Source organism: Equus asinus, chromosome 5 (assembly GCF_041296235.1).
Source record: "Equus asinus isolate D_3611 breed Donkey chromosome 5, EquAss-T2T_v2, whole genome shotgun sequence".
NCBI classification, from domain to species: Eukaryota; Metazoa; Chordata; class Mammalia; order Perissodactyla; family Equidae; genus Equus; species Equus asinus.
Genome location: NC_091794.1, coordinates 71,698,399 through 71,725,473, shown reverse-complemented (window position 1 = coordinate 71,725,473; position 27,075 = coordinate 71,698,399). Strand labels below are relative to the sequence as shown.

At 45.7% G+C, this 27,075-nt stretch overlaps 1 protein-coding gene and 1 long non-coding RNA gene across 3 annotated transcripts; one reads left to right on the top strand and one right to left on the bottom strand.

Annotated features, from left to right (window-relative positions):
• Positions 1-113: 113 nt before the first annotated feature.
• Positions 114-11,543, bottom strand: LOC139045309 (uncharacterized). Its single transcript, XR_011503392.1, has 3 exons — positions 7,630-11,543; positions 6,748-7,074; positions 114-2,942 (listed from the first exon to the last, which is right to left on the bottom strand). It is a non-coding gene; the product is annotated as an uncharacterized lncRNA (long non-coding RNA).
• Positions 6,923-27,075, top strand: SHISAL2A (shisa like 2A). 2 transcript variants are annotated; one of them, XM_014844296.3, is made up of 3 exons: positions 6,923-7,104; positions 12,751-12,890; positions 26,807-27,075. In XM_014844296.3, exons 1-3 carry the CDS (start codon positions 6,923-6,925, stop codon positions 27,043-27,045), a joined length of 561 nt encoding a protein of 186 aa, XP_014699782.2. In that variant the 3' UTR covers positions 27,046-27,075. The 2 variants fall into 2 exon arrangements, with proteins under 2 accessions (XP_014699782.2, XP_044626729.1); XM_044770794.2 differs by having other exon boundaries at positions 26,792-27,067.

Genomic DNA, 27,075 nt, shown 5'->3' with positions numbered 1-27,075 from the left:
AAGGAAAAGTAAAACTGCCTTTATTCATGATATGTTGTCTGTGAATAAATTATGTTCTTTATGTTAACATAAAAAATCCTAAGTAGTCTCCAAAAACCTACTAGAACTAAAAAGGGAATTTAGCAAGATCATAGAATACAAGGTGAGTATACAAAGTAAATTGTATTTCTATACACTAGCAATGAACCATTGGAAAATCCTGTTAAACTGTCATCTACAATATCATCAAAAAGAAGAAAAAGGGATAAATTTTACAAAATGTGTTTACAACATGTACACTGAATAGTATAAAATGTTGCTGAGAGAAATTAAACAAGAACTAAATAAATGAGGAGACATATCATGTTTATGGATTGGGAAACTCAATACTAAGATGTTGATTCTCTCCAAATTGTTCTATTGATTCAATGCAATCCTAAGCAAAATCTCAGAATAGTTTTTGTTTTTTTTGGTAGAAATTGACAAGCTGATTCTAAAATTTATATGGAAATACAAAGGACCTAGAAGCACTAAAACAATTTTGAAAAATAAGGACAAAATTAGAGGACACTACCCGATTACAAGATTTACTTACGAAGCCACAGTAATTAAGACAAAGTGGTATTGGCCTTTATAAAGGATAAATCCAGATCAACGACATAGAATAGAGGATCCAGAAATAAATCCACACATATATGGTTAATTGATTTTTGAAAGGTGTCAAGTTAATTCAACGGAGAAAAGATAGTCCTTTCAAAGGATGATTTTGGAACAACTGGATATCCCTGTAAAAGTGAACCTCAACCTCTGCTTCACGTCACACACATAAATTAATTCAAAATGGATCACAGGCATAAATGTAAAAGCTAAAGCTGTGAAACTTCTAGAAGAAAATACAGGAGAAAATCTTTGTGATCTCCAGGTAGGCAAACATTTTTTTAAGATAGTACCCAGAAAGCACTAATCTTAATAGAAAGAAGTGATAAATTGGACTATCAAAGTTTTAAATTTCTGTTTTTCTAAAAATACCTTTAAGAAAATGAGAAGGCAAGCCACAGACTGGGAAAAAATATTTACAACAATATACACGATAAAGAATTTGTATCCAGAATATATAAAAACTGTTACAATTCAATAAGAAGATAACTAAATTTAAAAATAGGCAAAACAGACATTTTGCCAAAGAAGATAGATGAATGGTTAATAAGAACATGTAAAGATATTCATCATTAGTCATTAGGAAAATACAAATTAAAGCCACAATGAGATATCACTTCGCACCTATAAGAATGGCCAAAATGAAAAATACTGACAATACCAAGTGCTGGTGAGGATGTAGAGCCCTGCCTCTTCTTCTGTTTGTTGTTTTCATTGAGATAGAATTGACATAAGCATTATATTAGTTTCAGGCGTGTGAGCCTTGCCTCTTATACGTTGCTGGTAGGGTCGCAAAATGGTACAGCCACTCTGGAAAACAGTTTGGCAACTTCTTATAATTAAACACACATCTACCCTATTACTCAGAAATTCCACTCCTAGGTATTCACTCAAAAGAAATGAAAACATACATACCCCCCAAAATGAAAGCACATATACAAAAATGTTCATAGCTACTTTATTCATGATAGTCCCAAATTGGAAACAACCCAAATGCTTATTACAGTTGAATGGATAAACAGATTGTAGTATTTCCATATCATTTGTATCTTTCCATATACTCAGCGATAAAAAGGAAGGAACTACTTGTACATGCAACAATTTCTGTGTATCTCAAAGGCATTGTGGTGAACCGTTAGATACAAAAGAGAACATACTGTCCGATTCCATGAACATAAAAATTCACCAACAGGCAGAACAAATCTATAGGGACGGACAGCAGACCAGTGGGGTCTAAGGCAAGGCTGGGGTGGGGAGAGGGGCTGACTGCAAAGGGGCACAAGGGATGGCGATGGCTGATGGAAATGGACCGCTTCTTGACTGTGCTGGTTACATGAGTGTACATATTTGTCAAATCTCACCAAGCTGTACATTCAATATGGGTATATCTTTTTGTTTGTAAAATATACCTCAACAAAATTGATTTTAAAAGAAAAAACTCAAGAGGAGCATTATTGTATAGCAATAAAAAATTGGAAGGAATCTAATTGTTGGAGAAAACTGATAAGAAATCATCACATATTCATTAAGTGGAAAACTACAAAGCAACAAAAGTGAATGAAGTAGCTTGAGCATACGTGTCAGTATAGACAAAGCTCACAAAGGTAAGATGGAGTGAAAAAAAGCAAGTTCCAGAAGAACACATGCAGTATGACGCTATTTATTTAAAATTTAATCACGTGCAAAGTAACTCCATATATTGCTCAAAGATTCATACATACGTGATAAACGCATAAAGAAGAGCATGGGAACAATGAACACCAAACTCAAGAGAGTGGTTACGGGGTGGGGGTGGGCTGGCAGGGAGGAGGGCACAGGGGGCTTCAAACAGGATTGGTCAATTTTTATTTTGTAAACGGAGTGGAAGGTACGTGGGTAGTCCTTGCATTATCCTTTATGTCGTTTTGTGTGTCTTAAACATTTCATAGTAAAACAATCAAACAGCAAACGAAAACCTAAACCGAAAGAGTGGCCACGCAGAGTAGGGGAGAACCTGGCTGGTACCAGGAGACCTGAGCCTCCATCTCCGATTTGTCCCTGGATTTGATGTTCCACCGTAGCAAAGTCACTTCTCTCAAAATGAGACGCAACAGCCTCATTCCAGAAGAGAAGGCAAAGAATCTGTCCTGGGCATCAAGCGAATGGCGGTGAGAGGCACTGGCACTTAGAAGGACTTAATGCACGCCTGGTCCTTTCTTTGCTTCCCCAGCTGCCGTGAACTGCAAACTGGCATCAGAGCCCGGCAGGGCTGGGGAGAGGAGGGGAGGAGACATGGGGAGGAGGGTCTGGGTAGGCACAGCTGGGGCCTGCAAGGCAAGGGGAGAAGGGCTGCTCGCCCTTCTCTGCTTCCGCGTCCGGAGTCCGGGGACTCCCAGCTGACCACACACCCGTCAGAGGCCCACGGAACCGAGTACTCAACCGCAGGTTGAGCCAGGGTTCTCAGCCTCTGTTGACTGCGGTCACCGAGCTGTGAAGTCGGTCACTACAGCGAGGGGGCGTTTCTTTGTGGACCCTCTGAGGGCACCAGGCTCCTGGAGCAAGGCTGCTGAGGTCCAGAGCGCACTGTTTTGAGAGCAGCACAGAAGCGCGAGAGCTCTTTTATCTTGAGTAATCTTAACCACTGCCCTAAAACAGCGAGGGACAGTGACTGACCTAAGGTCACACACAGCAGGTGATTGGAACTTAGTACTTGTATACCCTTGGGCAAGTTACTTAACCTCTCTGGATCATTTTCCTAAAGTGGGTGCAAAATTGTGTGTGAGTGGGTGTATCTGGAAGACTCTACACCAAAGAATCAACAGATATTTCTGTGTGGTGAGATTATGGGTCATATTTATTTTTCCCTTTGATTTATCTCTTTTCTAATTTGCTGTTTTATAATGAATATGTATGTATTTAGTTATTTTTATATTTTTAAAAAGTAGAGTAATACTGCATAGAGTTGTGAGGGTTAAAGGAGACAATGAAGAACACAGAGCACAATTTCTAGGTCACAGTGTGTTCTCCGTAAATGTGAGTTCTCCCTGCTCACTTTTCTCTCCTATACTTTCCTCCCTTATGGTGTTGTAGACTCTGGCCCCCAGGCCTCACTTGGGGAGGAAGGAGTTAGTGGTACAGGACTCTGATCGGCTACTAGCTGTGTGGCTTTCAGTAAATCCCGTAACCTCCCTGAGTCTCACTTACCTTGTCTGCAAAGTGGGAAGAATAACACCTACCTCAAAGGAAGTTTTCAAGGATTATATTTCATACAAGATGGGAAACCACCTGACACATAGTAGGTCTGCAATAAATGCCTCCAGGAGGAGACATGATGCACATGATGAAGGAACAAGCATTGGAGTAGGAGCTGGACCAGAGAGGCAGAGGGTTTGAGCACAGATTTCACAGAGCCCAAGGGGTCCATGGAGAGAGTGTCTGGGGGTGGGGGGCTGTCCATGAACTTGGAGGGGGAAAAATACCATCCTTATTTTCACTAACCTCTTACTGAAATTTAGCATTTCCTTCTATCATGCACGTAAGCAACAAATCACAGTAGTAGTAGCAGTACCCGTGACTCGGGTACCAATAAAAATCACAGACACTTCTGTACTGCATCAGAGTAGCCATATCTTGAAACACTGTTTACACTCATTCATCACCTCAAAATTACAATGCTTAATCTCCAGATCTTGCTGTTTAATATGTTACAAGGACCAATTCACAAAATAAATATTTTTATAATGATTCTATATAATTGATATCCTTTGTAATCCTAAATAATTTACTTTTTGTAGTTAAAAATATTCTTCTGGGACCCAGCCCCACGGCAGAATAGTAAAAGTTCTGTGAGCTCTACTTTGGCAGCTGGGTTGGGCAGTCTGGATCCCGGCTCAGACCTATTCCACTCACCAGCCACGCTGTGGGGGTGTCCCACATACAAAAAAAAATAGAGGACGATTGACACAGATGTTAGCTCAGGGCAAGTTTCCCTCAGGAAAAAAAAAATTCTTCTGAATAGGGGCCCACAGTCTTCATCAGACTGCCAAAAGGGGACCCTTGGCCAGACAGATGTCCTGCCTGGGCAACTGACTGTTGTGTGACATTGGGCTTGTGATTTCTCTCAGTGGCACAGTTATCCCTGCTTGGCTCAACCCACAGGGTTGTTAGGAGGAGCAAATTAATTCTTGGCTGGAAAAGGACTTTGGAAACTGTTGGCAGCTTCCCAATTTTGCCAAAAGCCAGAGCAGAGTGCTTTCTACCTCTCAGCTGAAACCCATGTCCCCAGAAGACCTTTCTCCCTTCCGCAGGGTTCCGCTCCTCCTCTTTACTCTCCATCTGATAAGGAGGCCATAAGGCACCTCCATCAGAGGATGTCATCCAGGCCCAGTGTGCAGAGATCCACAGCTCAGGGGAGGATTCTCTGGGGGATGATGGCAATTCCCTCCAGTTTTCATATTTGACCTTACAGTCACCTTTGAGGACACTACCCCGTCAAAACTCTTCCCTGCTCCTTCAGGTGGCCCCTCTGTGGCCACAGGCCTCATATTTCCCCTCTCACTGCCCTGTCCTGTGATTGTCTGACTCCACACCACACTGCGTGCTTCTAAAGACCCAGGTCTGACCCCTCTCAGAGGCTCCAGAACCCAAGTCAAGGGCATGGCACACGTCAGCATCTGAGGAGCTGGCCTAGAGAAGAAAAGGGACTTGAGGCACAGAGAGAGAAAGCAGGGACAGGGTAGAAGTAGGGCTTGAGCCCAGATCCCCTAAAGCCCATGATTTGTCCCCCACACACCCAAAGCAAGGGATGGAGGAACTGGGGAGTCCCAAGGCTCACATGAGCTATTTCCCACTCTACCCACTGCTGTGAAACATGCGGAGAGCTAAAGATTTCGTAATCTGGAGCTAGCCCCTGCCCATCTGTACAATGGGAGGCGTCAGTCAGTGACTCTCAAACCCTTTTAACCTGATGCATATAAGAAATTCACTTTACATCGTGATCTGGTCCACAATACATACATACATAGGTAACTGAAACAAACATTTTATGAAAGAATAGTTAGCTCTACTATTGGCAGTGCACTTTTCCTATTCCATTTATTTATTTATCCTTTTCAATGCCAGCTGTGATTCAATAACTGACTACATGGCCCACAGGTCCTTTTCAGCCCCAACATCCTGTGACTGGCTGAATGGGAATCCCTGACAGCTGTCTCTGGTCCTGGCTCAGCGTAACCGGGCCAAGCCGAGCGCCTGCCCGAGCTGGCGTTTCCCCCGCGCACCCTGAGAGGACAGACCCGCGGGCTCGACGGGCTTCCCACAGATGCTTCAGGCGCGGTCCTCGATGCCAGGGGAACACTGCCCGGTGACCTGCAAATAATCTCTGAGGATGGAGCGGTGTGCTGCCTCTGCTTCCCGGTGGGCGGGGTTACTACATCTGGGGCATCCACCAGCCCCCTTGTCCTAGGCCAGTGTAGCAGGAAGTGTGAGCAGAGGAGTGTAAACATGTTGGTGTATGAGCTAGCCGCGCAGGGAAAGGAAGAGGCAAGCAAGGAAGCCAGAGGACGAAGACATTTAAAAGTCCACTGGAAAAGACGCAATGTGAGAGCCCCAAAAGGGGAAGAGCTCGGGAACCGTCTAGTTCCAGGTTAAACCCCAGCAGGCTTCAGAGCCCGGACAAATGACTTTTCTCTGACCGGTGGCTCTCATTTATAAAGTGAGTTTGAACATCCCTGGTCCTCTGGATTGTCGTAAAGGGTAACTGAGGTCGTATATTCATCATGCCACACTGACTCTGCGCGCGGTCGCGGACCGGTCCCTTGGTTGTGTCCTGCGCTCGCCTGCAGCTGCCCCGGGCTTCGCAGCGTCCAGCACGGGGCCTGGCGGCAGGCGGGGCTCAGAGCGGGAGCGGCGTCCACCCCCTGTCTCTCCGAGCCCCGGCGCCCCAGCGCAGACGCCGGGCCCGTGGGAGGTGGGGGGACGCGGGCAGGGACGCGCCCGGCGGCTCCCTCCTCCCGGCTCCGCGGGCCGCCCCCTCCTGCCGCCCCGCCGCCCTTCTCCCTCTCTCCCCTTCCCCCGCCGCGTCCGGTCCGCGCGCCAGGCCGCCTCTGGGTCCCCGGGGACTCCAGGTCTCACCGTGGCGTCTCCGCGCCTCTCGCGGTGTCTTTCTCGGTCTCTGTGCGTCGATCTCTGTCTCTCTGTCCGTGTCTCTGTCTCTCCGGGCTCAGGTCTGTCTCGGTGCGCCCCTCGCTCACCCCGCCGCCCGTGCCCGTCTGGGGGCCCGAGGGGGCGGCGGCCCGGCGCGGACGCGATGAGCGGCGCCTGCACGAGCTACATGAGCACCGAGCGGGAGGTGGTGCGCGGCTTCAGCTGCCCGCGGCCGGGGGGCGAGGCGGCCGCCGTCTTCTGCTGCGGCTTCCGCGACCACAAGTACTGCTGCGACGACCCGCACAGCTTCTTCCCCTACGAGCACAGCTACATGTGGTGGCTCAGGTACCGGCCCTGGCCCGAACCCCACCTGGAACCCAGCCCCCTCGCCCCACCCTCAGGCCCAGCCGCCTGCCGAACCCTCAGTCCTCACCCAGGTGCCCGTCCCAACGTCAGCACCAGCCCCCACGCAGCCCTTAGCCCCTCAGGCCCGATACTGAACTCCGCTCTCTCCCCACCACTACCCCGACTCCCCCTGCAACTGTTTCTCAGCTCCCTTCCCCCATCCTGACCCTCTCTCCATTGTTTGATCCAAGCTTGAACGTCCTCCTCCACCACCCTCATCCTCAACCCGACCCCAAATTACCTACCAACTCTCTCCCTAACAGCAAACTCCCATCTTCTAACGTTCACAGGAAACCCAAACTCCACCCTCATCCCAAGTGCCGGCAAGGTCCCTTCCCTGATGTCGACCCCAACCTGATCCCTGACTTGACTCACTCCCAAACGCTGATCCCAGCCTCCATCCTCCTTGCAACTCCATCTCAGCACTTCTCTCCCACCCTGACTCTAAACATCGTCTAGGCCTACCTTCAAACCTCAGCCTCAAGCCTTAATCCTCGCCTGATGCTACACCCCAGCTCAACCCCAGCCTCCGCCCAGCCTCATATTTAGTCATTGTTTCAGCTGCTCCTTACATAGCACTTAGCATGTGACAGGCCTGGGGTGAGTGCTGGGGGTGTACACCACTCCCGAGCTAAGGCAGAAGACTTGGGGATCAGAGCTGCCTCCAAGTTCACCATGAGACAACAGCATAATGGCACGGCAGAAGCCAGCTCAGGCTATACTAATAGATATGTTATTTGGGTGAATCCCCACCCACAGGTCCTCAGTTTCCCTACTTGTTCAGGGAAGGAGGTGGTTAGGCCAGTGCTGACATTCCTGGAACCTAAGTGTGGGGCTGGGAGGGCAATAGATCTCAGTCTTTCTGGGTCTCCAAAGGCCTCATCCAGAAAATAGGACCTGATGCTGAGCCTGCTCTGGGAAGCAGACATCAGCAAAAGTGGGCTGGGCCGCCTTAGTAGACAGTGGTTTTCCTGTCCCTGGAGGTATGGGCCAGAGGCTGCGTGCCCTCTGGGTGGGAAAGAACTGTTCCTCACTAAAACCTCTCTGAGCCTCTGTCTTTTCATCTATCAAATGGGAGGATGATAAATCGTCGCTCTGATTTCTGACTAGGGCAAGGACCAAATGAGATAAAGAGGTGAAATCAACTTGACATATGCCACTGACAATTACAGATATTATCGCTTTTTCTAGACCGCGCAATCTATAATTCTAAGGGATTTTCAGATGGCCAGGTTTTCAAATCCTGCACATTTGGCTGCTATCTGTAATCTGCTATCCGTAACCCAGGGAATTATATTAATTTACTATTCTCTATTCATCCATATATTCATTCATTCATTATAGCCTCTGCGTTTTGCCAGGTGCTATGTTAGGCACTGGGGACACAGAAATCAATTATGCCCTGCCCCTGAGGAGCTCACAGAACGTTGAGAGAGATAGGACATGCACCTAAAGCTAACAGTGGACTATTTGTCGAAGACCCACTGTGTACTTAGCACTGAGCTGGGTGCTGAAATATGATAGCGCTGACCTCCCTTTGAGGTATAGAGACAGTGTGGAGTCTTGGGGCTGGGTAGAACCCTGTCCAAACCTTGGCTTTGTCACTTAATAGCTATGTGAATTTGGGCAAATTTTCTCCAAGTTGCTTTTTTCATCTTTAAAATAGCAGTAGTAATACCTGTCTCATGGAATTGTTGTGAGGATTAAATGAAATAGTGCATGTGAAAGTGACTAGTGCTTATAGTGGGTGCTCAGTAAAAGGGAGTTCCCTTTCCCTGGTTCATAGGTGGGGAAAGTGAAGCTCGGGGTATGAAAGTGAATTACCCAAGATCTTCTAGCAATGTCATAGCAGACTGAGATTTAAAGAACATTACTAGGACATCCAAGGGCCAGATGCATTCACACATTTGCAGCCCTGGCACCTCTGCTCTCCATTTTACAAATGAGAAAACTTGAAAGAGGTTAAGTTACTATCTGAGAGTGCCCCAGGGAGAGGAAGTGGCAGAGCTGGGACGAAAGCTCAGGCTCCTCTGCTCCCAACCCCGGTTACCCCTCAGCACCCAGCCGGGACCTCATCCCTCTGCCACCATCCCTTCCCTGTGTACCCCTTGTAGTCCCTCCCATTGCCTTGAACCCTTTTGATGTGTGGAGTGCTTTAGTGGCTCAGACAGTCAGGTAGTGGGTTAGATGGGGGATCTCTGACGTCACACTGCATGTCAGTGTGCTCCCATTCCAGACCCCAAGGGCAACTGAAAAGTTCTAGCTTCCAGGGCTGACTTTTCCTGAACTTGGACGTAACATGGTTCATAAACCTCACAGACAGTTGCAAACTGGAGGAGGGGAACCAAGGGTCCTCAGGACAGCTAGGTGATCAGTGTACTGAGACAGTCCTTCTGGCATGCTCCTATCAGAGCCCCAGCATTGCAGGGTGGAGGCCTTGTTTTGCTCTGGACTCCATTTGGCCCTTTTCATGAAAGCTGGCCCTTAAAAGCATAAAAATCTCCAGGTGGATGCTGTTTCCTTGTGCTCAAGGAGAATTGCTGTCTTTAAAAGCATATCTCAGGACGTGAAGACGCCCTGTGGAGAAGCAGCTGTTGCTATCACATGTCTGATCCACTTTCCAGACACTCTCTATCAGTAGTTGTGTTTTGGGTTTTTTTTACTGGGCTGTGAGCCAAAAGGCAGCAGCCTTGCTGGAGGGCAGAATTGGTGGTCAGGCGCTGTATCTACACATTCTGTTTAATCTTCATGGACATCTGGTGTGATAGGAACCTTTACGAATGAAGATTTTGAGGTGAAGGATTTTTCAGCTTATATGTGGAAGAACCAAGATTCAAACTTAGAAGTGCTTGACTCAAAAGCCCTAACAAATGTCAGGCTGCCTCTCCAATTCTTTCCTGGAGGTCACCGTGGGTTATTTATCTTTCAGAGTCACAGATCTGTGAGACCCTAGAGGCCTGTGGCTCTTCAACCCAACTTCCCACCTGGGGCAGGAATCTCTAACTTCACTGAAAGGTGTACTCATCCAGGTGTTCTGTGCAAACCTGTCCTCTTGAGGCAGTACCTTCACCATGGGACAATGCTGATCATTTACAGTTCATCTTATACTAAGCATAGATTTTCCCCGTTGGAGCCTCCCTTGTTGTTCCCAGCTCTATCCTTAGGGGCTGGTTCCTCTGTCTCCAGACACACTATCAGAGGCAGGGCCTGCTCCCTGACTGACCACTGATCTGGGACATATCCCCCCAGCTCTCTCACCCCCCTCCTCAAAGGACCCTACTTTTCGAGGGCGGTTTCCATCCAGGTGCCCATAGATGTCATTCGTAAAGGGTGGAGTCCCAATCTGAGCACAAGTCTTCCAGATGGCCTTATAAATAGTGAATATGTCTCAAAAAAGTAAATAATGTTTAAATAAAGTGCCTACAAGAACTAAAATGTACTACATGCTCAATGTGGAAAATGTGGAAAGGACAGGAGAGACAAAAAAGGAAAGAAATCTTGGGAGATCCAGTACCTTAACTTGGTTTCCCAGAAGACTCAGAGACAAGGATTTGAGGGCAAGTAGTTTATATGGAAAGTGATCCTAGAAAACACTGCCAGAGGGTGGGGAAGTGAGCGGGGAAGGGAAGGAGCTAACGATGGTATGTCACCGAGCAAGTCACCGCGAGGGCCCCTGGAGTTTAAACCTGCTGAACTCTGCCAGACAGTGTAGAACATAGGCCTGAGTCATCCCACCTGAGGGCCAGGGAGCTGAGTATTTGCGTGCCAACGTCTGTCTGTCAGTGGTTGTGCTGGTGGGAGAAGGGAGGCATTAACTTTCCCACACTTCTGACGTGCTCAGCGTGCAGGCAGAGACTGCTCTAAGCCCGAGAAAGCCCTCAGACAAACAGATACAGTTGCTGGCATTTGAAACTCTGGCCAGAATATTCGACAATTATAAGACCCAAGGGAACACAGACAGGACATCCACAGCCTGCACTACACCCACAGACAGCCTGTTAGCATTTTGGTGTATTTCCCTCCAACCTTACATGTATATAGTTGTGTATATATTTATGTTTATTTTTATTTAAGTTGGGATTATCCTATATATTTAGTAGTGTGTCCTGCTCTTTTCACTTAACATTATCTCATCAGAATTTATCCTTGATCTTAAATGTTATTTGAAAACATGTTTTTATTGGCTCTATACTATTCCATGGCAGGGGCACCAATAATTTATTTAACCATGGGAAGACGAACTCTCCAAAGCTTTAAGGTGTCTCTGTTAAGTTTCAATTAGCTATTAGCTAGCTGGGAAATCAGCCGTCAGCTAGCTGGGAGCACAATCCAGCAGAAATGGCAGGAGCAGAAGTCTGGGGCTGGGGTCGGGGAGAGGGAGGGCAGAAAAGCTGGAGAAGGAGCTGTAGGTGGAAGGGCACACAAATCCTGGTACTACGTCTCCCCTACTATTGGGAGAACATCTCACAAAGCCTGACACACGATAATCTGTACTAACTGCCTACTATGTGCCAGGGCTTATACAAGGTGAGGACAAAGCCGATTAAATGTGGTCTGAGTCTGCCTTGAGGAACACACGAGGAATGTGTTGAACACCTACTGTGTGCCAAGAATATTACGTATATTATTCATCCTCTCCACTGCTTGTGAGGTGCTGTGTTTTGATCTTTCTTACTTTTCAGACAAAGAAGCCGAGGCTCAAAAGGTTCAATAACTTCATCAAGATCTCACAGAGTTAGTTACAGACCTGGGTCTTAACCCAAGTAGGTCTGGTTCCAAAGCCCTTTGCTCTTTCCCCACCACACTGGGCTGCCTGACCCAGTGGGAAGGGCAGAAGGCCCTGAGTCATGTGTCCTGGGTGGATTAGCCTGGCATGGGGGGAAGAAAGGGGAGAGAAAGATGACCAAGGAAAGCATTAGTGAGGAGGAGACAGTGAGATGGGCCTTCAGAGATCTTCAAACGTAAAGGGCCTTCAAAGGTAAAATCCCGGTGGAGAGATCATGTGAAACAGGAAAGATGGTGGCCCCCAAATGAGCCAGGAGGTAGTTGTCTGGAGACCAGGTGCCCAAGGCCTGACTTGGGGCAGAAGCAGTGAGGTTGGTGGGCGAGGGACCAGCGGCAGGGAGGGGGTCTAGACGAGGAGTCCACACGGGTGTGATGACCCACTGGAGGGTGGGTGGGAAGTTACCTTGAAGCTGGAAGGATAGCTGGTTTTTAGCTAAAGGCTACTATGTGTCTTGTTTTTAAGGAACGGCAGCATGGGGAGGGCTCTTTCAGATCCTCTCCCGCTTTCTAGGGTGGGAACAGGTTGAGGATAATAGGGAGGGAAGGAGAAGAGAAGAAAAGGAACACATAGTGAGTCCCAACTACCTGGTGGCACTGAGGCGTGTCATGTTATGTATGTGGTGAATACTTGTCATATAGTTGATGCTGTTTCCCATGGTTAGGCTCAGAAAGCCTGAGACAAGTAGAGACAGGACAAAAGTCAGAGCCGGCCAATTCCTGTGACACTTATAACACTTCTCATAGAACGCACTGCCTGCCCAGTCCCTCCCTGACGCTCCGCTCCTTATGGTCTCTCCCCAGCATTGGCGCTCTTGTGGGCCTGTCCATAGCAGCAGTCGTGCTCCTGGCCTTCATCGTCACTGTCTGTGTGCTTTGTTACCTGTTCATCAGCTCAAAGCCCCTCACGAAGTTGGACCCAGGTTTAAGTTTACAGACTACAGGTGAGAAAGAGGCCACGTGGTCTCCCTGTCTCCAGCGGGGCAGCACCTCACAGAGGGGATATTCAGAGATGGTGTCTGAGCGTTTGCCTGCGAGCGCCCCTGGGATGCTCAGAAGCCGTGGCACGTTTCTCAGGAGGTTCATGATCTGAACAGGCCCATCCCAAACTCGCATGTGCTTGGTGTTTATCAAAGTAATTTCACATAGTCAGCAGTCTATTTGTCACATAGAGATTAATCCAGTTTGTGGATTTTCTAAGAAAATATTTTAATTCTAGCCTTAGGGAATGGAAACTGATTTTAATATTACCCCAAACAAAATAGAATTAATAAGAAAAATTTGCTGCTCCCCAAACTCAGCTTGTTCAGAAATTAAATACAGGTATTTTTCAAGAATCTGATGTTCTGGACTACCTCCTCCTTCACTGGCATAGGCCATCTGGAGCCTCTGAGGGGCCAGAAAAAGTGTTGCTTTCTCACAAGCCTTTATGGCACATATTTTTACAACCTCTGCAACCTCTGTGAAAGATACAAGTCCCCACTGGCAAAAGACCTTTCCGTATTGGTCGACAACACTCCAGATGGGCATTATTATCTCCATTCTAGAGATGAGAGAATCAAGACTGAGACACATTAGATGACTTACTTCAAGTGTCACAGCTAATCATTGTAGGGCTGAAATGCAGCCCATGTCTTTCGGCCTTGAGTCCTGCTCTTTCTTCTGCCCACCTCGCTGGGTCTGGGCCACGATATAATGAAGCACAAAGTTGTTTGATACCAAATGTAAGGAGGGTTTCAAGGAGAGTAGACTTGAATTAGTGTTGAGTTAGTAAAGGAGTTGGTTAAGGCAAAGTAGAGGAGAAAAGGCATTCCGGGAGAGGGTAAATAATGGGTAAAGGTGTGTGGGCGGGACTGAGTGAGACTTATGCAATGGCAGGGTCATTCACCCTGGGGCACCACCGGGATTAAGGCCAGGCCGGACAGGGGAGGAATTTAAGCTAAACAGAAGAAGCAAGGGTGGCAGACATCAGGGAGGGAGGGGGCGCAGGATGAGTAGCAGCTAAGTTTCAGAAAAAGACAGAGAGGACTTTTCCGTTTGTAAAAGATTAATTTTCCAACTTAACAACAAACTTGTGCAACAAACAACAGCACCAGAAGCTGATGACTATGAATAATCCTGCTGTGGCTGAGCGGTGGAAAGCAGGAGGGATGGCTTTTGGGGTGGAAGGATCCATCTGGCTCCCCTTGGAGTCAGGAAGGTCTGGAAGGCAATGGCAAGGGAATAGGGAAAAATCTGAGCATAGACCCAGCGTGGGGGAGACCAGAGACAGCCCGGGCTTCAGCTTTTATAGAGAAATCATAAAAGTTAATGAAAGGCATAAAAGAACCTATCTGGCGAGATATGGCTTGGATGTAAATAGGAAGGCTCAATATCATACACACATCAGTTCTTCCCAAATTAATCTATAAATAAAAATGCCAACAAAAGGTTTCATGGAATCTGTCAAATTAATTCTAAAATTAATCTAGAAAGTAAAGGTACAAGAGTGAACAAAACAATTTTGGCAAAGAAAGAAGAGGAGACTCATCAGATAACAGGACATTTTAAAGATACAAGAATTTGTCAGTGTGATATTGACACACAAATTAAAGGAATTGGGCAATGCAGTGGCCCTCAACTGAGTGCAAATTTGCTCCCCGGGGACATTTGGCAATGTCTGGAGGCATTTTTGATTGTCACAATTGGGGAAAGGGTGCTACTGGTATCTATTGCTAGAGGCTACGGATGCTGTTAAACATCCTACAAGACAGAGGACAGCACTCCACAGCAAAGGATTATCTGGCCCAAAATGTCAATAGTGCCAATGTTCAGAAAGCCTAGAATAGAAAGAAAGTCCAGAAAAAGACTAATTAAAATATAAGAATTTGAATAGGGGCCTTCCCAGTGGCGCAGCGGTTAAGTTCACACATTCCGCTTCAGCGGCCCGGGGTTCGCCAGTTCAGATCCCGGGTGTAGACATGGCACCGCTCATCAAGCCATGCTGCGGCAGGCAACCCCCATATAAAGTAGAGGAAGATGGGCACGGATGTTAGCTCAGGGCCACTCTTCCTCAGCAAAAAGAGGAGGATTGGCAGCAGATGTTAGCTCAGGGCTAATCGTCCTCAAAAAAAAAAAAAAAGAATTTGAATAAAACATTTAATTTACAAAAATAAGGGAAAAATTGGCAAATTTGCCTACATCAAGTACAAGCAGACATTAAATACAAATAATACGAAAGATAACGTACATAAAGTTAAAAAACAAGAGACAGACTGCAAAGATATTATAAATATAAATGTAAATACATATATACAGTCAGTTCTCATTATTCAGAGTTTCCATCTTTGGGAATTTGCCTACTTGCTAAAATGGATTTGTAACCTCAAAATCAATACTCGCAGTGCTTTTGAGGTCATTTGTGGATGTGGACATGCACAGAGCAGCAAAGACTTTGAGTTGCCCCGTCACACACATTCCCAGCTGACGCTGAACAAGGCCACGCCCTGCCTTCCTGTTTCAGCTCTCATACTGTAAACAAGTGTCCTTTTCGCAGTATATTTGGTGCCAAGTTTTCTGCATTCTTGTGATTTTTGTTGATTTCGCTGTTTAAAATGGCCCCCGACTGTAATGCTGAAGTGTATCTAGTGTCCTAAGCACAAGAAGGCTGTGGCGTGACTTGTGGAGAAAATACATGTGTTAGATAAACTTTGTCCAGGTGGAAGTTATAGTGCTGTTGGCAGTGGGTTCAACGTTAATGAATCAACAGTACATACTAAGTAAGACGTCTTTAAACAGAAACACAAAACAAAGTTATGTATTGATCACTTGACAAAAATTTGACCAGAAGCTCATGGGAACCTACTCTTGTATTTCCTCAAAGAGCAGTGATTCAGTATTCACTAATTCAGTGTTTGCAGTGACTTTATAGAACATAACTACTGTGAATAATGAGAGTCAACTGCATATAAAATAGAGACAGAATTGATATCTAGAATATATAAGCACACCTTTAAACAATGGGAAAATGTAAACCACAAAAAAAGGAATGCACATGAAAAGATACTCAACCTTACTAATAATCAGGAGAATGCAATTTAAGAATGACACACTTTTTTTGGGCAAAAGTCCAAAAATATTAATGGTGAGAAGGTTGGGGGGAATGGATACTCTCATACACGACTGGTAAGAGTATAAATTGATATAACCACTTGGCAATGTCTATTTAAACTAAAAGTGTGTACACCCTATAACTCAGTACAGTAGTCCCCCCTTATCCACAGGGCGTATGTTCCAAGACCCCCAGTGGATGCCTGAAACCACAGATAGGACTGAATCCTATATATACTATGTTTTTCTCATACATATATACCTATGATAAATTTTAACTTATAAATTAGGCACAGTAAGAGATTAACATCAATAATTAATAATAAAATAGAACAATTATAATAATATACAGTAGGGGCCGGCCCCGTGGCCAAGTGGTTAAATTCTCATGCTCTGCTTCAGCGGCCCAGGGTTTCACCAGTTCGAATCCTGGGCACGGACATGGCACCGCTCATCAAGCCATGCTGAGGCATCATCCCACATGCCACAACTAGAAGGACCCACAACTAAAAATACACAACTATGTGCCAGGGGGGCTTTGGGGAGAAAAAGAAAAAAAATAAAATCTTAAAAAAAATTCTATAATAATGTACTGTAATAAAATTTACCTTAGATCTTAGCAACCTCAGCACATTCTTTCCTTATTAATTGGAGAACTTTCACCCTTTCACTTAGAAGAAGCACTTTATGGCTTCTGTTTGGCATATCTGAATTGCCAGCATCACTACTCTTGCACTTTGGGGCCATTGTTAAGTAAAATAAGGGTGACTTGAACACAAGCACTGCGATACCAGCACAGTTGATCTGATAATCAAGATAGCTACTAAGTGACTAACAGGTGGGTAGTGTATACAGTGTGGATCCGCTGGAAAAGGAAGGATTCACAGCCCGCGTGGGGCAGTGAGAAATTTCATCACATTACTCAGAATGGTGTGCAATTTAAAACCTATGAATTGCTTATTTCTGGAATTTTCCATTTAATATTTTCATACTGTGGTTGACCATGGGTAGCCAGAATAATGGAAAGTGAAACAGCAGATAAAGGGGACCTGTAATCCCACTTCTAATCATCTGACTTAGAGAAATAGTTGCACTAGAACAGGACTTATAAAGCTGGATATCATGATAGCTTGTCATATTGGAAACAGACTAGATGTCCATCAGTAGAGGAATAGTGAAAGATGATAGAGCAGTTAAAAGGAATGAACTAGTTCTAACAGACCACCTCCTCTGCTCCTCACAATGACTAGGCAGTATAGCTCTCATTACTATCCATTTTACACGAGGAAACTGAGGCCCAAAGTCATCTAGTGAGTGAGTGGCAGAGCAGACTCAACCTCCACTTCCTTCCACCTCTTATCCCTGTGGTGTGAACACGAAGTCCCTACTATGTGCCAGACACTGTTTGAGACTTCTCATGCACTGGCTCACCTAATTTTCCCAACTACCCCAGTGAGGTAGGTGCTATTGTCATCCATTGTACAGAAGTGAAAACCAGGTCTCAGAGGTTAGATGACTTGCCCAAGGGATCACAGCTTGTAAATTGTGGAGCTGGAATTCAAATACGGCTGCCTTCCTGCCTCCAAAGTCCTACTCTTTCTATGTCACAAGGCTGGGTTTGTGGGGTGCTCCTGCTTGTGTCCTGCTCCCTCGTCTCTCCCCACCCTACGCCCCACAGCCTTTCTGACTCAAAGAGAATACAGCTCACCCCCTGGCCCGGTGAATGAAAGCCGCCCTGCGCCTCTTCACTGCCAGCCACCAGCTGTATTCTTCAGTTGCCAGGGTGTGAGACAGCTTGTGATCTTGCCTTTTGCTTCTTATCTTTAAGATGGAATATGCATTTCCTGACCTTTTACTAATGATGGCTTTTGGCTCTCTCTGGCTTTTGGCTCTCTCTGCCTTTTGCCCAAACTCAGCTCGCAGTTCCTCCCCTTCTTCCTTTAGTGCTGTCCTCTCCTTTTTCTGACCCCATGGCATCAACCCAGGAGCCCCTTGTCCCTCCTTCTACATCTGAGACAGTTACAGGCCCACTATCCTACGTTCATCAGAGCTTTGACCTTTGCAGACTTCCATTTCTGTTTGCTGTCTTCCCCTTCAGTAGGACATGTAGAGACCATTAGCCCCATTCTACAGCAGAGGAAACTAAGGCTCAGCCAAGGGAAGTGAACCGGCCAAGTCCACACAGCTGGCCAGCACATGTTGCTGGGATGTCAACTGCCATCTCCCAGACTCTAAAGCCCTTCACTGCCCTTCACCTTGGGGTCCTGACATCTGACTGTGGGCGCAGGGGCGGGTTGGGGAGTGCCTTGGCAAAAGCAGAGTGGAAGTGGAACAGTTTCTGAAAACAGGGTCCTTCCGCTGCCCAGGCGTTCTATATTGTCCCATCACCCCCACCCCCACCCCATCCCCCAAACTTGGGATGCAACAAAGACCGTAACTGTCTTACTCTGATACTTTGTGAGGAACTAGCTTGATCAGAGTGTGACCGAGCCCCTACTGTTATGCCAGGTGCTGTGCTAAGGACTTTAAACACCTCACCCCATTTAACCTGCTCAATGACTCTGCCAGTGGTTATTATCAACCCTATTTTGTAGATAAGGTGAGTGAGGTAAGTGTGGAGGTGAATTCCAACCTATGTACATTTAATGAGAGAGCAAAAAATGGAAGGAAAAAGATAGACAAGAGTTCGGTTCTCATTCTCCTCTGAAAGATGTTGGTAGGGAGATCATTAATCAGACATTCTCATCGACTCAGAGGGCTCCTAGAAATCAAGTCCAATGCTCTCACTGTGCAGATGGGCAGTTGAGGCCCGGAAAGGGACAGTCATGTGCCCAAGGTCACCGAGCCAACTGGTGGCCAAGCCTTTGGCTCCTGGGCCAGGAGTCTTTCCCTGCAGCAGCCCCTCTCACCTTCCAAAGAGGGTTCAGTTGCCCCAGAGCCCACTGTTCTTTCATTAACCGCAGTTGGTAGAGTGGGAGCTCTGAACCAAACGAACCTCAGCGATGAGTTCGTCTTGACTCATCTCCAGGCAGGAGAGAATCTGAGAACTTTCCTGGCTGGTCACCACAGGCCAGTCCCAAGTTCAGGGTTGAGGAGCCCAGGCAATGAGGGGAGTCACCACAGAGGTCCTTGGAGAAAGGTTGGAAGGCACAACCCTGGGCTGGGATGTCAGCAAACTGGGCTCTAATCCTGGCTTTGTCACTTGCATTGTGGGGCCTTAAACAAGTCACTTCTCTCTTGGCCTCAATTTACTCTGTAAAATGCATACAATAATACCTACTAAAAAAGTGGTAAAAACTAGAAGCGGTGCTTACATAGGAACTAATTAGTCTCTGACACATGGTAGGCTTTTAACAATTAGTAGCTCTCTTTTTTTTTTTTTTTTTTTTTTTTGAGGAAGCTTAGCCCTGAGCTAACGGCTGCCAATCCTCCTCTTTTTGCTGAGGAAGACTGGCCCTGAGCTAACATCCGTGCCCATCTTCCTCCACTTTATATGTGGGACACCTACCACAGCATGGCGTGCCAAGCAGTGGCATGTCTGCACCTGGAATCCGAACCGGCGAACCCCGGGCTGCCAAAGCGGGACGTGCACACTTAATCACCGTGCCACCAGGCGGGCCCAGTAGCTCTCATTTTAATTATTATTAGGCACTTAGATTTTTACATGTTAGTTTCCTCAAAGAGTCTGTTAATATCAAAGATTAATGTTAATGTCAAAGATAGGAACTATGCCTTAAACCCCTTTGTGTCCCCAGGACCCAGCATAGTTCCTGCCCACACTAAGGGAATGCCTGCTCTGTGGAAAGAGTCCAAGTTTTGGGATCAAGCAGAATGGAAAGAGAATCCTGGATCCAATACTTAATAGCTGTGTCAATGTTGACCTTCTCTGTCTGGGCCTCAGTTGCTTATCTGTAAAATGGAATAATAGTACCCACCTCAGAGAGTTGTGAGGAGAATCAGATAAGATTGTTGTACCAGCACATTTTAGCCAAACAGGAATCTTATCGTAATTTGAAGATCGAACTTGACATATTTGCCTTTAGGCTTCCTGCTCTCCCAAGTGCCTCTTGGCTAGCAGCTTTTCAAAGACGGGACCCCACAGGCTTCAGGCACCACTGCGGGACTTCAATAAGTCCGTATTAGTCAAAGGAAGAGACAGAAACGTGTAATCGAGAGTGGGACCACTGCCTGTTCTGCTGGCTTCCCCGGAAGGCTAGGATTGTGGAGTTGAAGGGCCTAGGCTACACGTTTCAGGGAAGCTCTAGGATCTGGGAAAGAGTCATGTAAACAAGACAGGGTGGGTCCACAAGCTCAGTATGAACCAGCATTGTGACGTGTCTGCCCAAAATAAAGGTGAGTAGAATCTCAGGTTGCATTAACAGATATATAGGATCTGGAAGCAAGAGAGTGATAGTCCTTCTTTACTCCCAGCTGGATAGAACACACCAGCCACCACATCTCAGAGGTAACTTTTTGGCATCCACAGCACAGGTTCCCAATGTTGAGTGCCTGTCACCTGAGGGTCCCCAAATATAGCAGTTAGGATTCTTGAGCAATTTCCAATATTTCAAAGGTTTTACTGGGACCAGGTATCTTTCTTTCTTTCTTTTTTATTGCAGTAACATTGGATTATAACATTATATAAATTTCAGGTGTACATCATTATATTTTGATTCCTGTGTAGATTACATCATGTTCACCATCCAAGGGACCAAGTTTCTTTGCTTTGATCTAGACTTATGTTAGTTCAAGGGGGGTAATTAGCATGGGCTCTCTCCTGCTAATCAGAGCTCTTTGATTAATACAAAATGGAAAAAAAATAGTACTTAATAAATGCAGTTCATTATATAGACAGAATCCTTTAAAACTTGGAATTCAAGAGAAAATAAATAGAAAAATGAGGCCAGCCCTACTTTCTACCCCATTTTATAGAATTTTTAGAGAATGAGATCCAGAGAAGAGAATGGGTTAGCCCAAAGTAGCACAATGATTTAATATCAGAATGAGGATTTGAGCCATGGTTTTATAGCTTCTAGAAGGCTAACGGTTTTCCCCAGAGCCCTGACTACCTGCTGCTCAGAGCCCCACAATTTAAGAGGGACTTTGACCAATCAGAATGTGATCAGAGGCAGGTGACCAGCTCAGTGTGCAAACCAGGTCATGTGAGTATCAAGTTGAAGAGCTGGGGACATTTGGCCTTGAGCAAAGGATTCTCAGGGCTCACAGCCTAGGGCCTCAGATCTCTACAAGGCTGTCCTGGGGAATGAGGAGACATTTTGTGCGAAGCCAGAGAACAGCACTGGGATCAGTGGTGGAAGCCATAGGGAGGCAGGTGTTGACTCAATAGAGGTAGACCTCTCTTAGGATAAGATTTGAGATGCTCTTATAAAGAGCACCCTCATCACTCTGGGCTGTGTTTGGTTCATCAGTTGGTAATTCTTGGTTTAGGAAGAAAAAAAAAGAGCACCCCCAAGCCTGGAAGGTAACCAGGAAAAGGCCAAATGTAGGATTCACCTAAGGAGATTCTTGCACTGAATAGAAGGTTGAAATAAACCTCTGTACCCAATGGAATGCCTTAAAATGCAAGCTTAAATGACAAAGGATTCCCAGGAATCTACAAAACACACACACACAGACCCACAAAACAACTTCCTGGAACCAATAGGTGCATTTAGTAAGGTCATAACTGATGCAGGGTCGGTGAGCCGAGGAGTCGAAAGAAAGATTTCTTGGACTCTCAAGATCTGGCAGTGGTGCTCTTTTATTTAGAGAATAGCATGGAATAGCGTGGGGACAGGACCCATGGGCAGGCAGAGCTGCTGCCGGCATGTTGCTGCTGCCGCTTCTGCTGCAAAAATGAGTGGAGAGTAAGGCTAATTTTAAGGCATAGGTATGTGAGCCATCTCTTTACAAGACAAAGGAAAGAACATGTAAAAAAGTTAAAATGGTATCAGTCCAGGTGGGATCTGGCCATTGGGTGGTCCCACAACTTTTAGATAAGAATCAAATAGGATTAAGTAAAGGCCAGAAGCCACCACCCTAAATCAGTTACATGAGGTTGCCAGACAGTAACCAATTTAAGTTCTTGCCTTTGGCATTGATTAAGAGTTTCTAGAGATAAGGTCATCTCCCCTCTTCCTGGCACAGAGAGGGAGGCATCCCCACAGATGGGGGTTCCCCCACAAATGCAAATGCCTCCCAACAAAGGGCAAGCAAGATCTGCTCCTCGGAGCCTGCTTCTCATCTCCAGTTTTAAAAGTAACCAGCCTAAAATCCTCATCAATAACATGTAAGGTCAGAACCAAACATCAACTGTGTTCATATATATTAGCAACAAACAATTGGAGACCAAATTAAAAACACATTAATACCATTTATAGTCACTCCAAAGAAAGTGAAATACTTAAGTATAAAACTAAGAAAACATGTAAAGGATCTGTATGATAAAAACTACGAAATGTGGATGAAGGAAATCAAAGAAGACCTAAATAAATGGAGAGACATACCACGTTCATGAATTGGAAGACTCGACACAGTAAAGATGAAAACTGCAGCAGACCCAGTATACATAGACAAACTGACTCTGAGATTTATAAGGAAAGATAAGAGAACTAGAATAGCTAAAACAATATTGAAAAAGAATAATGAAGTTGGAGGAAATCACATTACTTGATTTTTAAGACTTACTATGTAGCAACAGTAACGAGGACAGTGTGATATTGGAGGAGGGACCGAAACATGTACCAAGATGGAGGCCAGAAGTAGACCCACACTGTAAGTATGTCCAACAGATTTTTGTCAAAGGTGCAAAAGCAATTCAATGGGGTAAGAATAGTCTTTTCAATAAATGATGTTGGAACAACTAGACTTACATAAGTAAAAAAATAAACCTTTACCTAAACCTCACACCTTAGACAAAAATTAACTCACAATAAATCATAGACCCAAATGTAAACTATAAAACTTTTAGAAGAAAACAGGGGAAAATCTTCACGACCTGGAGGTAGGCAAAGAATTGTTAGACATTCACAAAAGCTCAACTCATTAAAAAAAAAAAATACATTGGTCATTAGTCTTCATCAAAATTCAAAATTTTTGTGCTGCTGAAGACTCTATTATTAAGAGGATGAAAAGACAAGCCCCATACTGGGCTTAATAATATTCACATATCCGACAAAGGACTTTTACCCAGAATATATAAAGAATCCCCTAAACTCAACATTAAGAAAGCAGACAGGGAGGGGCTGGCCCCGTGGCTGAGTGGTTAAGTTCGCGCGCTCCGCTGCAGAGGGTCCAGTGTTTCGTTGGTTGAAATCCTGGCGTGGACATGGCACTGCTCATCAAATCACGCTGAGGCAGCGTCCCACATGCCACAACTAGTAGGACCCACAACGAAGAATATACAACTATGTACCAGGGGGCTTTGGGGAGAAAAAGGAAAAAAAAAAAAGAAAGCAAAACAGGGGCCAGCCGCATGGCCGAGTGGTTCAGTTTGCACGCTCTGCTTCAGCAGCCGAGGGTTTCGCTGGTTGGGATCCTGGTTGTGGACCTAGCACTGCTCATCAGGCCATGCTGAGGCGGCGTCCCACATAGCAGAACTAGGAGAACCTACAACTAGAATATACAACTATGTACTGGGGGGCTTTGGGGAGAAGAAGGAGAAATTAAAAAAAAAGAAAACAAACAAGCCCATTAGAAACACAATAGGAATTTATTCTTTCACAGCTCTGGGGGCCAGAAGTTCCCAGTCAGTTTTGCTGGGCCGAATCAAAGGCTTCAGGGAGGATCTGTTCTCCTTTGCTTGTAACTGTAGCACACCGATCTCTCCCTCTGTCTTCACATCATCTGTGTGTGTCCGATTCCCTCTGCCTTTCTCAAGAGCACTTGTGATGGCATTTAGGGTCCCCTCAGATAATTCAGGATGATCTCCTCATCTCAAAACCCTTAATCACATCTGCAAAAACTTTACCATATAAGGTAACATTCACAGGTTCCAGAGATTAAGACCTGATATGTTTGGGGGCCACCGTTCAGCCCACTAAACAGCAATCACACTCCTAGGTATCTAGCCTAGAGAAATGAAAATGTAAGTCTGCACAAAAACCTATACACAACCTCTCATAGCAGCTTTATTTGTAATAGGCAAAAACTGGAAACAGCCCAAATGTCCTTCAGTGGGCAAGTAGTACAACCATATAGTGGAACATGTGCAGCCATAAAAAGGAACAACTCTTGATACACACAACTTGAATGGATCTTAAGGGTATTATGCAGAGTGAAAAAGCCAATCTTGGGGGCTAGCCCAGTGGTGTAGTGGTTAAGTTCACATGCTCTGCTTCAGTGGCCCGGGGTTCACGGGTTCAGATCCTGGGTGCGGATATACACACCGCTTGTCGAGCCATGCTGTGGCAGTGTCCCACATGCAAAACAGAGGAAGGTGGCACAGATGTTAGCTCAGCGACAATCTTCCTCAAGCAAAAAGAGGAAGACTGGCAACTTATGTTAGCTCAGGGCCAATCTTCCTCACCAAAAAAAGAAAAAGAAAAAGAAAAAGCCAATCTTGAAAGATTGTATACTATATAATTCCGTTTACATAACACTTCTGAAATTACAAAATTATAGTAATGGGAAACAGGTTAGTGGTTACCTAGAGAGGTTTAAGAGGAAGGTCTGATTATAAAGGGGTAGCATAAGGAAGTATTTTTGTGGTGATGGAACAGTTCTTTATCCTGATTGTGGCAGTGGTTATATAAATCTACACGTGATAAATTTTCATAGTATTATACACCAAAAAGAAGTGCACATAAAACATGGTAAAATTGAATAGGATCTGTAGTTTAGTTGATAGTATTAAATTGATGTCAGTCTCCTAGTTTTGAAATTGTTCTATGGTTATGTAAGCTGTCATCAGTGGAGAAAGCTAGATGAAGCATACATTGGAATTCTGTACTGTTTTTGTAACTTCTTGTGAGTCTTAAATTGTTTAAAAATAGAAAGCTCCAAACAAAAAAGGAAATTTATTGACTGTAGGTGAGAAGTCCAAAAGGAGGGTGGGCTTCAGGCATGGTTTGAACAGAAGTCCACAATGTCTTCAGGCCTGTGGCTCCATCCTCTGAGATTCTCTCAGCTCTATTTTGTGTTGGCTTTCTCCTCAGACTGACTTCTCTCATGGTAGTAAGTTGGCTGCCAGCAGTCCCTGGGACTAGGTGCTCTTTGTTCCCTTCTAGTCAGGAGAAGAAAGAGGCAGCTATCTCTTCGTTTAACCAGAAAATAAAAGGCCTGAGCTCTGCTCTCACTGGACCACCTTAGGGCATGTTTCACCACTAAACTAGTCAGTGTGCCCAGGGAAATGCTATGCACTGATTGCCCATCCATGTGGTAAAGGAATGGGATTGCCCAATTGGCTCACATCAATCAGGCCCAACTCCTAGAGCTGGGGTGGGGCCAATCTCCCCTAAATAGAACTTTTATCACCAGGTGGGAAGAGGTGGGGTGGATGTTGGGTACCAACTCCAATGTCCAGTACAACTACCTTCTTGAAATTCACTCTTGCCTTGGTTTCAGATGCACCATTCTTCCTGGATAGCCTCTAGCAATAGGTCTTAAAGCATAGGAGTTTTCTAGACAGAGGTATAAAATGTCATTCCAGGCAGAAGAAACAGCACAAGGCGACACCCAGAGATGTGAAGGAAACAATGAAAATTTTGGTGTGGCAAAGCAAAGAGTTCTTGAGGGAAGAGTGGTTAGTAACAAAGCTGAAGAGAAGGGATGGGACCAGGACACAAAGAGCCTTGAATGCCACCTCAAGGATCACAGGTAATGGGAAGACGTTGAAGGCTTTTAAGAAAGAACAGTACATGAACTCAACCTTAGAAAGATCTCTCTGGCTACAGCCTGGAGGATGGACTGAAAGGGGCCCGACTGGAAGCTGTTCCAGTGGTCTGGGCAGAAGAAAATGAAAGCCTTACCTAAGGTGGTGGCCTTGAGCGTGTCTGAGAGAAATGGGTGGATATGGCAGATGGTGGTTTGGTGGCATCAGCAGGACCTGCTGAATTGCTTGGCTTTGTGAAGGGGTTGAGGAGAAGGGTGAGAGATGCTCACATTCCTTGAGCTTGAACACTTGATATACTTTTTATCTGAAAGGCAGGAATGCTCAATTGTGCCACATGCTCCTGATAAGTCAAGGGACATAAGGATTTATGTGACCGTGGGATTTAGTGACAAAACATTGTAAGTATGTTGGGGGCAGAAACCAAGTAACCTGCAACAGAATAAGTCATGAATGGGAAGTGAGGAATAATAAGGCCAAGTGAGCTTCCTTTTAAGCTCAGATATAAGAGGAGGATAAAGCAGTAGATGAAGAGAGTCATGGCATCTATTCTTAAAGCAGAGAAAAAGGTACGTTTTTAAGTTTCCAGCACTTCTCTGCATACTAGCCGTGCAGTAAGCCTTTATCCTCGTCTATGAAATGAGTTTTTAACAGTACCGACCTCATAGGTCTATGGTCAAGGTGCAGTCTTCATCTCTCCTAACAATTGTTTATTGTGCTTCTTCTCCACTCAACTTTAAGTTCATGAGAAGCATTCACAGTTCCTAGTGCATGATGTGGCATATCGTTAATAAATGTTTGTTAAACGAATGATGCATTTAAGACTCTGAGCACAGTCCTGCCCAAGGTAAGCACTCAGGGAAGTCAGCCAGGGCTTGTGTCCTGGTGGGGAGGAAGGGGCTACAGGAGGAAGCCCCATGTCCCCAGCTTGCTGTTTTCCAGACGCCGAGGAGGTGCCCCCTGATCGCCAAGGTGGGAACATGGGCGGTTCGGTGGAGGTGGCAGGAGTGAGCCCTCTGGGGAAGAGTCACCCTTTTCTGAACCCACGGCTGGACTGCAACACGGACCCCAAACGCCTCCTCCAACACTGCTTCATGGCCACAGTGACTGCCAGTGACATTCCAGGCAGCCCTGAAGAGGCCCCTGTCCCTAATCTAGACCCACGTGGACCAGCCCCATAAACATCCAATAAATGTCTCTCCACCACCCTC